Source organism: Corvus cornix, chromosome 2 (genome assembly GCF_000738735.6).
Source record: "Corvus cornix cornix isolate S_Up_H32 chromosome 2, ASM73873v5, whole genome shotgun sequence".
Classification (NCBI taxonomy): domain Eukaryota; kingdom Metazoa; phylum Chordata; class Aves; order Passeriformes; family Corvidae; genus Corvus; species Corvus cornix.
Window position 1 is genome coordinate 65,245,346 of NC_046333.1, and position 16,212 is coordinate 65,261,557.

The window sequence follows — 16,212 nt, forward strand, 5'->3', positions numbered from 1 at the left end:
CCTGACATCTATTGTCTCCAGGGCCATCAGCACTGCTGGGGTTTGTAACCAAATCATGGTACATAACAGACAAATGAGCAAAAATTCTTCTTAATTTAAAATGTCATTAATTCCATTAAAACTATATTGACTGTAGTAAGGGTCTGCCATTTTTAAACAGTGCACAAACGTGTAATTTTGTTATATGTATGACAAACATACATATACCAAAATAAAAATACAGAGATGGACTAGTCCCATGTCAGGCAAATGAAAATACCTGAAAGACTTATCTACACAACATCAATTAACACAAGTCATAAATCCAGGAAATTTCAGAAAGGCTTCAGAAGTGAAATAGATGACATGGCATGTCTCACTTCCTTCAAGGAGGAATTATTTACGGAAACCCTACACTGCCAAAGGTAGCTGCGAAAACAGCAGCAATTAATGCTCTCGGCTGCATGTGCTCAGCCTATCTGAAATAATTTTAAGGTCAGGCTTCATCCATCTTAATTTGTTTATAATTTTGCCAAGGTAACTGTGATTGACTTTTCAAGTTTCAGGCTGAACTACTTTGGGATCAGGGGAGATGGGAGGAAAAGAAAGGCTAATGCCAAGTCATGTGTTTCCCTCAGACACCTAAATAAGTAACTGCTGGTGATGCAGAACAATACTGCATTTAAAATAAACAGGGGTCAATTCCTATAGCTGAAACAATCAAAACATAAAGTTACTTCATCTTTTGGAAAGCAGCTGTCAGTATGAACAGTCATATGCAAAAACCAACTGAATTACGCATAAAACCCCTTGCTGTACTCTTTTACTTCTAGAAATGCAGCAGAAGCAGTATTTCCAGTTCCTGAAAAGAAAAGGTGTAAGCTAGTTTGGGGGCAACTGAGGATGTCTAAATGCAAGCAAAGTTCTCATATCCAAACACTTCCAGTTCTCTGAGCAAACAACTACTGCTCATGGCCAGAGAGGACAGAGCCAATTTTGCAGGCTGCTTCAACAGGTACCAGGCCTGCTTTGTTAAATAAACAGTCCAACAACAAAAGTATCTAGCAAATTCCCCATGCGAAGTTTCAAAATCAGAAGGCACCCGAAATGGCTGCAGGCATATCTTCCACCCTCCAGGCACCCCTGCTTCCTGGCCAGGGAGCTCAGAAACTGATTCTCAGCTCCTTCCTGCACCGCCTGGAGTGAGTTGAACTGCTGCATAACCCTGCTGCAATAAATTCCAGCTTCTGGCTCCCCACGCTGCCCCTGTGCTCCCACAGTTCAGTACAGCTCTAAGACTTGGCTATTTGCGATGCCAGCTCTGACTTCTTCTTTTTCAGAATATCAGCATGCGTGCACACAGGTAGCAGGCAGGTTTTGCTAACTAAAGCAATGATGCTCTTCTCAAATGTCTTCATACAATAAATGCTCAGCTTCTGGAAAACTAGTTTGGTTGAGATTTTGTTGGTTTCCAAGTAGGACTGGGAGGTAAAGGCCTTGTCAGAGTTGTAAAACCCAGTGGTAAAGCTACACTAGAGCTTTGCCTATTTATAGCTGCAGTGTCCTCACTTCAATGCTTTAGAGTTCTTGTAGTCCATTTCTGTTTTTTTCATAGAAATAATATTTGCAAAAGTGGAATGCCTTTTTGCCCATAATAGCCTTGAAGCTAATAACTATTTTAGAGCAATTCCAGTGCAATCGGAAGCTGTTATTGGCTGTTTATGTAACAGTGAATTAACCCCCACCGATACCTTTCAGGAATTCATAACCATAGCACACAAAATGTACTTTGCAAGAGCTTGTTAATGTATGGTAAGTGCAAAAGCCGTCTCAATTCAGAAGACTGGCTTTCAAAGCAAACATGCTTAACCTGCAGTTTCAGTCATGGAAGAAATTACTCAATTAATTGCAGGCAACAAAAACAACAGGGTTATAACTAATGTACAGTAAATGCTCTGTGGGTGTAACGCAAGCTCATTTCCCAGTAGTGTTCTCTCTTACATTTCTTATCCCACTGCTGTAAAACTGTTTAAGAATGTCAAATTCACTTAAGATTTTCCCCCCCACACATCTGTTTCCTGGCAATGAATATTATTATTAACACAGGTAGGGTCTGCTCTCTTAAAAAATGTGTTTACAACACCGTAATTTGCAGACCAGTATTTTTTGTACTCTATTCTAGACCAGACATCATCTTTTCCAAACTTAAAATCGAACATCAGAATTTATAAAGTTTTTGCCTGCACTAATGACATCCTCGCAGCAAAAAAGAAGAGCCCACAGCAAAAGGGTTCAATAAATTCTCACCTGCTTCTAGGAATTCCAGCAGGCAAAGAGTAGCGAGAAGATCAAAAGCACAAGAAGACCCCACCAGAGTTGACTGCTCCCATTCTGACACTAAGGAAGAGACGGTGCAAAAACACTAATAATGATTAAAGATAACGGAAAAGAAACTTACCCAAGCAGACACTGATGCCTTCTCCCGTCATTCCTTCCATTCATGTAAAAGACATCTGTCAATTATTTGATCTAGGCTCAGTATCAGCATAGGGCTGGTACTTGGACTCACTGCTTAGAGATTCTCAGGGTGTGTTTATGTGCACATCTTACGATTAAAATACTGACAACTAAATGTGATAATAAAATATGCAGATGAAAAGAATCGCCTTCCAGCACCTGCCAGGCAGTTCTCAGCAGGCACTAGCAATGTTCATAAAGAAGGACGCCTCCCGTTTCCATCGAGGCCAATTCCTCAATCCCACCTCCCTCAAGCCTTGCGGTATTTTTCTCATCCTGGCCCCCATGCGAACGCATCTAATCCTCTTACCCAGAGAGCCAACCCCCCCCCCCCCCAGCTTTATTTTATTTAAAACGATGCCTGCAACAGCCCGGGGCTGCCCGCCGGGTCACCCTCCCGGGACACCTGGGCGACCCTGCCACATCACGTTAGGTGCCGCGGAGTGCCGGGTTAAAACGTAATCTGTCCTTCCCCCCGGCTTACGGATCCCAGGAATCCTCCCCCGCTATCTCGCCATGGCAACGCCACCACCGGGAGGGCGGCGGGGCCGCCGCTTACGCAAGAGGCGCGCGCCCGGCCCCGCGCAAGGCCGGGCCCCCGCGGAGCGCCCGCAGCGGCCTCGGGCCGGGGCTGCGGCCTGGGGCTCTCGCCGGCCCCTGTGGGCGCTGCTCGGCTGCGCGCTTCCCCCAGCCCCTGTTTTTTCCTTTCCCTTCCCCCCCTTCTTTTCTTCCTTTTTTTCTCTTTTCTCCCTTTTTCCTGTGATTTTTTTTTTCTTTCTCCGCTTTTCTCCATTTTTCCGTTCTTGTCCTTTTTTCTCTTTTCTTTTTTCCATTTTTTGTTTTACTTCCCCCTTTTTCATTTCTTTTTTCCCTTTTTCTTGTTTACTCTTTTAAAATTTTTATCCCTTTGCACCCGTATTTCCTCTTTTTCCTTCTCCCCTTTTTTCTTCCCATTTCCTGCCTTCTTTATTTTGTTTTCCCCTCTTTCTTCTTGTTTTCGCCTTCCCCCCCCTTCTTTTTTTTTTCTTTTTTCCCCTCCCCCCATATTTTTTGTAGGGTTGGTTTGGTGGGGGTTTTTTTCCTCTCCTGTTTTTTTTTTCCTTGCATTTCCGACAGCCAACCAAGAAACAGCTGGTGCAGATTTAACCCGCTCCAATCCCATCTCCCACCATGGAAAACTGACCAAAGCCAAGCCGTTGGACAACCCGCCAATTCCCATTCCTACTTCCCCGGGAACAGGCGCAGCAGAAAAGGGTTGCGCCTTTGAGTTCTTCAAATTAATAACCCTGGGAAGGGCAGAGAGCCGGCAGATGAAAGGCAAGGTATGGACTTTGATCGTGCAATCGGAGCCATGCGGGCAGGCTCCCGAACCATGTGGAGCACCCCTGAAGGTCAGCCTGGGCTGATCAGATTGCAGCAAGAGAGCCACAGAAAGCAGGGCAAACGGAGGTGGAAAAATCTATACACCCAAATATCTGCCAAGAGATGAAAGAAAAGTTTGCTTCTGATGCTGGGATTTATGAATAAGGTAAATGAAGCCGTAATCTAACACTTGAGAAGATGCTTAGGTCTTCCTTCAGGAAAACACTTAAGCATGTGCTTAAACCCATTATTATTCAGGGCAGCCCATAAGCGTTTGCTGAAGGTTAAGCACAACCTTCTTACAGGGAGCCCTTAAGTACTGTGCTGATTAAGGTGGGGTTTTTTTCTTCTAAATCTGAGCCACTGTGAAGCACAAAATGAATTGCCCTCATTATATTTTAATATTGTCTCTGTCTTCTTTCAAATTAAACCAGAGAATGCAAACAGAAGGTAAGTCTTATTTTACATTAGGAGGATAAAGCCCAACATTACATTCTGTCGTGTTTTTTTTTTTTCTTTAAGATCAACCGTGCATCCCTATGAATGAACACCTCTCATGAGGAAGAAAGCACACGGAAAAGTGATTGCTCTGCTACTCCTAAACTCTGGAATTCCCTTGATGTGCTGTTACAAGCCAGAAAGGATCACACAGAGCAGTGCATACATACATACATATGCTTTATCCACCGATCTCTTTTGAAGCAAACCTGAAAAAGTCTGTAGATGGTGTACGCATTTCAGCTATTAAAGGTCATGGATAAGACAGCTGTTTATCAGTTCAAGTAAGGTCAGTGTTACATCCACAGGCTGAGAGCTCTGCCTTTTGCACAAATGACACTGCCTGCCCTTAATGCCCCAAGAAACTTTTGGCAAGCTAAGCATATGTAACGAGCCACAAACCTTACATACAACCGCTGCAGTTCATTAATGTTCAACAGGAAGGTATCATATCTGAAACGGGTTCTGTTTCTGTATCACAGTGCATTTCCTCTCCTCTCCTCCAAGCTCTCCACTGGTGATTTCTGACAAATTGTATCCCCTGATGGAGGAGGAAAGCTCACCAAGTAGTGAATCGGTGGTTGTGGCTCTTACCAAGAACCACTCTCCTTGCTGCCATTTAGGAATATTCTACCCCACATATTAAACTATTGGTTCATTTACTTTCTTTATAAACACAGAAAAAGGGACCTTGGAAAACCAGTTTGTGCCAGCTTTAGACTTCTACTGGAGCTAAAATCAGGGTTTTGGTTGAATTCTATAACAGAGTTTTTGAGGAAAATGCTGTTATATAACTCTTCTTTTTTCCTTTCTGGTAGACAACCTAGGTAGAAGAGCTTATGAGAAGCAGTCAAATCTTCTATTGCAGGTCTTGAGACAGGTGGCAAAGTACAAGGGCAGAAGGTTACTTTAAGGTCAGGGTGTTTCCCATTCTTTCTAGGTATATCTAAATGCTACAGGCAGGCAGGAACACTTCTGCTACATTCACCTCCAAGAAACTTAACTTCTTCTCACTTGCAGTAATTTGCTGTACTAAATCCTGAGCTAAAGGCTGTATCTTCTTCCTAGAAACCTTGTTGTTATAAATAAATAAGGACAAAGAAATAAAGAATAATCTCAAATGTCTGTCTCTAAATAACCAATCTACCTTTCAAGAACTAAAGGTCTCACCATGCTGCTATACTTGGTATGGAAGCTGGACAAAAGAGATGAAGTTTGAAACTCAGATACTGCAACTGTCCTGATGTGCCTCACTCAGCCCTTCAAACAGGAAAGCAAACTCAAAGTAGTAGGTTGGATCTTAGAACCATTTAATCATTTAGGTTAGAAATACCTTTAAGATCATTGAGTCCAACTGCTAACATGGTGCTGACAAGTCCACCACTGAACTATGTGCCTAAGTGCCATGTATACACATCTTTTAAATACTTCCAGGGATGGTGACTCAACCACTTCCCTAGGCAGCCTCTTTAAATGCTGAAGAACCCTTTCATTCTTTCATTATAAGCCAAACCAAATAAAAAATTGTCATAGAAACAATTAAGAGAAGGCCATGACCATGCTGCCAAAAAAGCCCAAAAAGTACAGCTGTCCATGGATAGTGAAATTAGCCATGAACTTTACAAAGTTACTCCTTGGGGGAATGCTATAGAATTTCTGTTTAATTACAAGAATAAAAAAGGGGAAAAATTAGATGTTCAAAGTCTTTCTCACTGTTCTCACAGCTTAAATACATATGGGCACTAAATCAATACAAATATGATGAAGAAATTAGTAAGTAAGCAACAACAACCTTCACTGCTTCAGAAAGAAGCTCGAAACCAAAGAAAAAGATCGATGTGAGTGATGCCAGCTCCAAATTTGTAAACCAAACCTAGAAGAAAATGTCTCCTTATGTGAGATCATAGCAGGGCCCAAATGGCTTCAAGACAAAGCATACATGAATCACTCTCCTCTGTGAAGGCTCAAAATTGGATGCTCAAGTTAACCACCAGTGAGGTTTCCCACAGAAGCAGGACCTTGAAGAGAGTGTTACTGCTGGCACCAGATTACTTGCAATGACCTGGCAGCTTGTGATTACCACATGAGCTTCTCTCTCCTCCCCCACAAAACAGGCACAAAACGAGGGATGCTAACTGTTTCCGGTGTCATTGGGCACTGGAGGTCGTTGCACCTGTATCTCCCTACATTTACTTCCTTCTTGGAGGATTATTTTACCAATCTATTAAATAAAGTTAACTAGCAATGAAACACGAATAGATTACAAACTCCATTTACTCTCCATTTTCTAAAGCTGAACTCCCAGTCTCTATCACTGCAGTAAAAGTCCAAGTGACGAAATAAACCTTGAACTTTGTTTCTTTACTCATCATTTTTGGAAACAAAAGAGCACCTTGTCCCAGACAACGCAATTTAGCAACTTCATCTGTATACGTGTCAGAAAGAGGGAGCAGAAAGCGTCAGCCAGCCAGTATCAAAACAAGCATTCCCCCAATCAACGTCACTGACTGGAATCGCGCTTGGAAGGGACACACACCAGTGGAGTTACTGTCACACCACCATGACCCAGTTCCAGGCAGGAAGCTGTACTCCCAACCCAGTGGTCTCAAAAAGTGGGCCACGTGAGTAGCAACCAATCACCTAGGTACAAAATGAGTGGGAGAATAAAAAGGAGGAGCTATTTACCACCAGCAGAACTCAGCCTGCATCATCCTGTTAGCTCTCCCAGTGGCCTCCAGAAGTGAATGAGCAGGAAAGATGACAGAGAAGAGCTTTGAACCGGAACTCACTATTAGAGGAAAGGGGGGGGGGGGGTCATAAGGGCAGCAGCCTTCTCAGCTTCCAAAATCCCCAAAGGAATAATAGGTACCTAGTGCATGTGTACTGGTTCTCTAATCTCAGTCACCTCAACTGTTCCTGAACGCGAAACTCGGTTTCACTGAAAAAAAAGGATGATAAAATCTGTATATTCCTGATGTAGAACATTCAGCTGGCACAAAAGACAACACTGCAGATACAGGAAATGAGGACTCTTTAACTAAGTATTTGTCCCATTTTTTATCCAAGGTAATTCCAAATAATGAGCAGGGGGAGGGAAGTTCATTGTTATCCAGGTTCATCCTAAATCAGATTGCAAGATATATTAGAAAAAGACAGCACTTCACTTTAAATATGATTGAATAAAAATTCCTGCCTGGGTTTGAAATTATCTTAACTAGACTTTCCAATGGTTTTGTCCTGTTGCGCTCTGATTTAAACCACGTATAACACGATTTTGAATCATATTCAAACAAGGTTCCTCAACCAATTTAAACTATATTTAGACTGCAGTATTTTTACTACTAAAGAAACCTAACAGAGGAACAACATGCTTGGAACATCTGTCGCAGTGATTGAAAGAAGTCTATGACAGGAATAGCAAACAGTTATTTTCTTTCCTGAGATGATGTCAATCTGTTGAAGCAAAGTATCAGTGAAGTAGATTGTTTCTAAGAGGTACCTCACTCCGGCCTGTCTGCTGCAAAACAAAGATGATTAAAATACCCCCTTGCTGCATAACCTTGTCTGCTTGCTTATTAGTATCTGCTATCTCTGTATCAGGGGAAAAACTCTTTGCCAAAGCTAGTAAGCAAGTTACAGCATTACATGAAAAAAGTAATTCATTTGTTCAAGTCTAAAACCTCCACCTAATGAAATTCAAATTTTTACATGCATCAACTATTATTTACATTTAGATTATCAACTGTATGACTCAACACAATCCCTGAGATACAGACCTCTAAGCAAGACTGTCTGTCACACAGCATGTTCTGCAGTGACAATCAGAACTGCACGTATTTATGACACTTTGCAGTTACTTCATGGAAGATGACAACAGACTGGCTCTCACTCTATGCTAATGCTGTTTCACCAGCATGGATTTCTACTTTTGGTCCAAATCAAGGTTCTTTCCTTCAACAAGTGTCTTGCCTGCCCAGACTACACAGGGGTGGAAAATGAAGGTGAAGAAGGAAGGAGTCGCTGCAGGTAGTGATTGGGCTCCCCCTGAGCACTAAGGTATAGGAAATGGACATGTCAAGCAGTGATGGATGACTCACAGGATTCATTACAAGTTCTTGGTGTATCACTGTCATGGGTCCAACTGTGGGGACTCAGCAAACAGTACCTCTTCTCGCTGTCATCAGGCTGAGGTTTCAACCCCATTGCCCACATGCATCACTCCTCTGAACTAGGATCTACTGCGGCCCTTAAATCAGGCACAAAATAAGTGATCAAGAGTGGCCAGTTACCCACATCACCCATCTGACTGACACCACCAGCACACAGATAAGGCAGGCATGTCTCTCTTGAGCTCTGATACAATAAGCCTTGAGGCTCAGCTGGAAGAAGACAGGTCTGGTAGGCTGCCAACATGACAGCATGGATGCCTTTAATAACCAACAACAGCACTGCGTGACATGAGGCAATGCAGCCTGTGATGGGCCTGAGGCGGTGGCGTTCGCACGGCCTGGGTGTTCCCCTTGTGCTTGGTGCTAAACTTGGCTCAGGAGAGGCAACCAGCACCACTACTGGTGTTCTCAGACCAGCCTGGGAAAGTGCTTCTTATCAGGTCACAGCCTGCCATGAGGCTGCTGGATATGGCAGCACAGCCACAGCTGAGAACACCAGTGGTTTTCTATTAAAAACAACAAAAAAAAGCCCCAACCAAAAACCAACCAACCAAAAAAAGGTGACATAGTTGAGGAAATGTTGTGATAGGAATTAAGTAAGATGGGGACTTAAAAAATGCAGCCAGTTTCAGACCAGTGGATATGGATGTAAAAGCTTTCAGAGAAACTTCAGTAGTAAATAGCTAAAGACAGAACCAAGTATCAGCACTCACGAAGAAATTACTGAAAATTACTGTAAGAAGGGTGTGAAATGCCAAAGGCTGCTGATTATTTGAAGAAAAAAAAATCAAGCAAGGACAGGGATACTTACATATTCTATGTAATAGTTTAAAATCCTATTTCCTTTTCTTATGTAAATATTCCTGTTAATATATATTGTTTAAAAAAGATTCATAAGACATTTATATATAAAATACAGCCTTGAAAGCAGAATTTATCCCTCCGCATAGTGTTTTCTTATAGATACAGGACTGTCTATTTCAAAAGGGACTGCTACAAAGGAATCATTGTTAACTTTCAACTTAACTTCCAGCATCAAAAGTATTTTGTGTACCAATCAAAAAAAAAAATCGTAATTCAGCCACAATTGTGAGCCTATGTTGGGTTCTTTTATAAAAAAATTCAGGAAAAGTTGGTGGCTAACTCGCCGGGGTGACCCCAAGACTTGCCTTATTGCACCCACCTCCACCCGTGGCTCAAACCCTACTGTACCTTTATGAAAACCAATGGACATAGATCCCACCTTCCTGAGAGCAGAGATTTGATTTCACTTTGCATCCACTGCTCTTTCTGTTGAGCTCTCCAGGGGCATGTCAGCTCTTTGCTCCTGCTCTTTTTACCCTTCCTTAAATTCCAATTGAGGGACTTTAGCAAAAGCTATCTATTTTAAACTGGTGGTGTAGAGACCTTTCCAGAGCAATAAAAAGTAGGACAGAATTTTCTCTGTAGGTAGCAGACAGGCAGGGCTCCTTTTTGACTATTCGTTTTAATGCTGCCATGGTTTCGTTGTAGTATTAATTATGCAGGAGAGCACCCACAGCTTTGTATAAGGATCTTTTTGAATTATTTAGAACAAAATAACATGGAAACATGGAAACAGTAGTTACTCAGCATTTCTGTGAACTGTGCAACTCAAATTTTAGCACTGATCACAGAACATGCTAAACAACAAATAATGTAGTCACCAATGCATGGGCCTTGAAAGATGAAGCACAGGTCAATTCCACAGGTGATTGTCCCTTTGTAGCAATGCACATGCTCAAGGACAGAAGCAAAGTAGGAGTATAAAGCGCATTACTTTGTGGATTCACATGGTTAGCTACTTAAAAACACAAAACAAAACAAAAAAGCAACCCCAACCCCCTAACCCAGACCACATCATGTGTGGAAAAGATATACAGAATTGAACAATGTATTTCAATTCAATTTTTGCCATTCTGGTTCGAAGTAGCCCAACGTGAAGGATCTAATGGGATATGAAGTTCCCAGAGTCCCATATTATTTCAACCCAGTCCTTGGCCAAGTCAGTAATAGTTGGATCAGAAATTACAAAGGAATATAGCTGATATTTGACGACATGATTTTGCAGCCACCATGGAGCGCCCTTCCCTCCTGGCTCCCAAATCCACCCCAGCCTCCGGTCCTTGCACAGGACTATGAAACCACCCCCTTTCACGCTGAGGATGGAAGCAGCGTGGGGTAGCAGGTTTTAGAGAGTTCCCTTCAGGCTAATGCGGAAATGTCGAAACGAACCAGGGTGCAGTCATAGCTGCGTGACTCTCCGAAAGAAAGCATTTAGAAACAGATTCATAAACAAGGGGATTGCAGCTGTCAGTAGGGGCTTAAGACCCATAATCGGGATCAGACAACACAACGCGAAGCGCGGCATTCTCCGCAGCAGTTACTGCACTTCTGTCCTTTTTCCAGCAACTTCTGCTGACTCAGGAGCACAAACTGCTGACATCCCTCCTGGGAGTGCCTCGCACACACTCCTTTACACACACACAATGTGGAAAGGAGTACGAAAGAACAAGTATATGTCAAAGAACTTTAAAAAAAGTTCCATGCCTTAACCACCTCTCTTTTTTATAAATACTCTCATTAAATGCTACACTGAGTGAAAGCAGCTGAACAAACAATCTTGGGATTACTGGAAAAAATACAGTGCTGAAATTTTGCAGGATTTTAGCCCACTACAAAAACCTATGTTTTTTTGGTCCAATGTGGAAGACAAATTGTTTCAATGAGTGAGGATTTCCCCTCTTTCCAGGAAGAAAAAACTCACTGTGCATGTGTAGAACATTCTAAATAACCAAAAGCATCATGGGACTTGCTCTGCATAGGTCCCCACTCTGGACACTGCAAGGCAACACTGCTATTCCATATGTGGGATAAAAAGACCACACAGAAGCCTAAAGTACCACTTCCCAAAACATACAAAATTACTATTGTTACAAGAAAATGCATACACACAAACCCAACTGAATTTATCTAGTGCTTTATACAAATATCACTTGAACTGAATTTTTTTCCACAAGGAAGATGAAAAAGTAACACAGAAAAGCAGCTTGGGCTGCATAGTGACAGACTTCAGCAGGCACCAGAGCAAGCAGGCAAATGTTAGTGTTAATACTATTAAGAACACTGTCTTGCATATACAAGCAAAACATTTCTTTGGCAATCTCCTAGCCTCAAACACTTTATAACCTTGATACCCAAACTGAACTTCAGCACATTTTATGCCAAAATCCCTTCAGCATCTGCTTCAGTAACTGTCAAAAAATATTCAATGTTTTGTCCTTTTTTTTCAGTGAAATATTTACTCAGGTATTTAATCAGGTAGTTTTCCTCTAAGCCACTGTTACCCCTTTTTCTACTTCACTATTCCAGGCCTGCCTCACAACCAGGTTTCTATCTTTCACCTACTGCCCAACTTGCACTCTCCCAGTTAGGCAGGAGTTCTGTGGAAGAGAGCTAGAGGTTACAGCACACAATAAGCTAGATAAGCATCAACAATATCGCACTCTTGCAAAAAAGCAAATGTTGTGCTGGAACAGACAGACAGCAAGAGAGGTCTGTGACGAAAGCCTTCTGCTGTACTCACCATTACTGGATGTCAACAGGAACATTTTGGTCAAGTTTCACTGCTGCTCTCCATGAGATATGTGGGCAAATTGGAAGATATTCAGAGAAAGAGTAGAAAGAGGATAAATTAAGTATCTAATCTAAACAAAAGGAAACTGAAGGCAGAGAAGTTAAGTCTTCAATTCTTCAGAAGGAAGATGCAAAGATAAAATGAATGAGTTTTCAAATTTAAAGAGGAGAGACTTTACCAAGACAGTGAGAAAAGCTTTCTGACAGAAAGAAAAGCACAAGTAGATTTTTTGTATGTGTGTGTGTGTGTAGAAACACATATACATCATATATGATATATATTGTATCTTTTTATTAGGGTGAGAACATGTATGTATATGTTCTGTCAAGAAATGCTAGTTGCTGTCAGAAATGACTTTGCCAACCCTGTCTTAGGGTAAGCAGGTTAGATCATTCCTTGGGGACACCGTTCAGCCGTGTGGTTCTGCATGCAGGCACACCACCTTGCCCTTTTCCCAGCAACAAGTGCCCACTGAGGCCTATGAGAGGAGCAGTCCCTTTATTTTACATCACAGAAACAAGAGAGACTTCAGTCTTGCTGTCCCTGGGAGTCCTGGGTGAAGGTCAAGTACAGCCTGCCCATCAACAGCAAGTCTAAGGCAGAATGATGAAAGATGATGTAGCCATGGTGGAGTACTGAAAGTCACCTGAACTGCACAAACAGTGTCCTTCCAATCAGCTACAGAGAAAATAAAATCAGGGGTTTGCCATTAGCTGCTAAGAGGTCTAGAAATAAGAAAGGGAAAAAGCCTACTGCAACACTACCTTTCACTTCTTTATACTTTACCTGCACATGATACATACTATTTGAGGACATCAGCCTTTCCTGCACCCTGCCTCTGTACAAAGTACATAGCTTTTCCCTCTCATGTGTATTTTGTCTGCACAAATTACTAGTAGTTTGGGGTAAAAATTATTTTACTTATTTACACCATGTCTCAAAAAACCAGGGATCTCGCTCATTTGACTATAAGCACTGACCAGCCATTAGGTGTCCAAACAAGTCACATCTCCCACCTCACTGTGATTTAGCTATAGCTACAAGTTTGGGTTCAGTCAAAGTTCTTTTGCCCTGCTAATATGTAATCTAAACCCACTCTCTCTCAGTTTAAAGCCATTACCCTTGGTGAAAGATCCCATTAAAAACATGCTAGATTGGGGCTTTTCGCTGAAAACTGACAGGACTGCAGTCCGGGTGAAGATCTCAGCCACCACACACACATGTTCCTTTGGCTTTTCCTTTTACCACAATATGGAAATTGGCAGTGTATTAAGAACTAGAGCTCTCCAAGAAAACAATCCAGGCAGAGCAGAACATCTCGGTAACAACATTACTAACATTACCAACACGCACTTGCCTTAGCACAGCCTTGTCCACAGCACATGCATAACTAAGTTTCAGCAACTTGTTTTGGAGTCACATCTCATGCAAAGCAACTGTTGAGTTTAACTACAGCAGCTTTTAACAAACAGTTCATCAGAATCATTACATGGTATATCCAGGACCAAGGGTGATTATGTGAAGTGTATTTTTGTTCTATGCAGATGCATTAGGATTGTTGGAATACTGGGCTTTGTTTCTCTGTGTATATATATGTATCAAACACACATACATGCTCTCTGAACTTCGAGAAAAATAAAAAGAAAGTTTATTTTATACTTCTATTCATCCTTCTTTTTTTCTGAAGAAGCCAAAGCCTCATGCAAGGGCATGGCAGATCTGGCTTCACTGACAGGGTACCAACAGCTGGCCTGAGTGAAGTTTGTGTGGGGCACAGATGTCATGCTGCACTCATTTGGAAAGCACCCAGCAGCCACTCCTCAATTCATTCTGAAATCACAGAATGGTTGGGGTTGGAAGGGACTAGTTCAAGCCCCCTGCTACAGCAGGTTCACCTACAGCAAATGAGAAAGGTCACTTCTTCCTGGTTTGTATAAAGTTCCTCAGTAACCACTGTTTCCCACAGCAGTAAACTACAAAGAAAACTTAGATAGGCATGCATGTGCAAGACTGTTTTCTTAAATACAAAATAAAAAACTTCATGGACTAAACCCTGGCTGAAGGGTGGACATTCTGCAACAGCTGCTTTACCAAAACTGGGTAACTAATACGGAAGTTACCCCCTTTTTCCTAAATACCAAGTGCACTAGGATCAACAAACTATTTAGAAACTAAAGACCAAAGTTAAGGAAAAAGAAAAACAAAACAAAGCTGCGGTTCATATCAGAGAAAGTGCTGCCCATTTAACAACTTTCACTGATTTCACCAGAACTAACTGTATTTATATAGGCATCTGAAAGGTAATTTGAAAAAATGGGCTTTAAATTCTGTTTTTAAAGACCAGTGTGCTTGGTTACACAACATGTTATAACCAAGTTTCTTCTTCTACCTGGAGCATTAGGCAGTTATAAAAGGCTCTAATGACATCATAAACCTTGCCAGTGTTTGATAATTTCTTAAGGGATTTGATAGAGGAAGCAGAAAGTTACAGAAATCTCAGTTTTACTTCTTCGGTTCCTAACCTTCTCAGCAGAGCAGTCATGTGGAAGAAGCTAATGTGAGTCACTAGATGAAAGAAGGCAAGTAAATACATTTTTAGTTCCTTTTAAATTAAAAAAAAGAAAATCTAATAGTATAAGCAAGCTTCAGGAAACTCTGGCTAAAGACTGAGCACCCAAGGTTAAGAACACTACTAAGCTTTAGGGTTTTGTAATAAAACCTCTAATTTCATGCTGTGTTCAAGCCAGCAGTTACTACCTGAAGGAGCTTCCAAATTCAGTGCTACCTGGGTTGGGCAGCAAAGGCTCCATGCACCTGTGGCAATCCGCTGTTGAAAAATGTGGAAAAATCTGCTCTATCCCAGCCATGGTCCGCTCCCCACCTGCCCCCAAGGTCATCCCTCAGCCAGGGGTGATGTACTACCTGCAAGGAGGGGTTTTCCCCATGCACTGCAGCCCTTCACCAAGCTTCTCCAGCATCACGTCCGTCCTGTCGCTTGCACACAAGACATGTCATAGAAAGCTTGAAAATTCTGCATGGCCTCTTCTCTTTTAGGAACAACAGAGACACTGTTTAGTACAGAATGACTTAACAGTGCTGCTTTAGAGGGGCACTGCTGGCTTTACTTCCTTAGGATGTAAAGGATGATTCCTTTCTTAGGAGCTAAGAAGGATGAAGCTATTACTCACTTAATGACAGTACCTAGTTGTTTCTGCCATACATCATGTTCTGCCCTACCAGGGAAAACATAAATATGTACCAAAGAACCAAGTTCTGCCCCCACAGTTACAGTAACTTAACTCCAGTGGGAAGAAGCGTGCCCAGGAAAATCTCAGAAGGGGTTTTTTCCTTCAACTTTTCTCATACATGAAATATATGCATGTATAGCAATATCCCTGGTTTAGTCGTTCTGGTATTTGTTTTCCATTAAGCAGTATGAAACTTGCTTTAGCAAATATGTTTTGTGGGTTGTCATCCATAGCTTGTTAACCACTATATTCATTTAGGGACTACACATATGCTTTTTCAAATATAGACATAAGGGGAAGTGAAAATCATGCCAGAGAGCATTGGTTAGTTCCCAGGAAAGACAGCATCTAGAATTTGGCAGCCTTGAGACATGAGAAAAGTACAAACACAGTCAGACTCAAAATTTTAAGTCATTTGTGTGGGCCATTTTTTTTTATCTTGGTGATCCCAACTTCTACAATTATTTGTAGCTGAAGTTGGTCTTATTTTTTAAAGCAAAATACACACCATAGTTTCCTCCTGTTGTATTGTACTAGAAAATTATGTTTGCAAAACATCTTCCCACAATTCTGAGTCCTTCCAGAAACTTATTTTTGCTGGACATTTGATGAAAATACTGTTGTAATTCACTCTGTTGCTACCAAACCTCTTACAGAAGGACAGTAGGGTTATTAAACAGAAAATAATGAGTTTTCACTGGCTCACCAATGAAATAGAGAAGGAAAGTGCTCACACCAAATCACCAGAATGCACTGAGACCTGGTTACCACCACCCAGCAGAAA

At 41.7% G+C, this 16,212-nt stretch overlaps 1 protein-coding gene and 1 long non-coding RNA gene across 6 annotated transcripts in view; one reads left to right on the forward strand and one right to left on the reverse strand.

Annotated features, from left to right (window-relative positions):
* Nucleotides 1–16,212, reverse strand: part of HIVEP1 (HIVEP zinc finger 1) — a 128,701-nt gene that overhangs the window by 84,513 nt on the left and 27,976 nt on the right. Inside the window, exon 1 of one of the 5 annotated variants that reach the window (XM_039549718.1) lies at nucleotides 2,438–2,770. The exons of the other annotated variants lie outside the window; for them this stretch is intronic. Coding sequence (XP_039405652.1) covers nucleotides 2,438–2,477 — 40 coding nt within the window. The 5' untranslated portion in view covers nucleotides 2,478–2,770. Of the gene's footprint in view, nucleotides 1–2,437; nucleotides 2,771–16,212 lie in introns of those variants that run through there. 5 annotated transcript variants of the gene reach the window in all.
* Nucleotides 3,530–5,477, forward strand: LOC104691399. Its single transcript, XR_752150.4, has 2 exons — nucleotides 3,530–4,024; nucleotides 4,381–5,477. It is a non-coding gene; the product is annotated as an uncharacterized LOC104691399 (long non-coding RNA).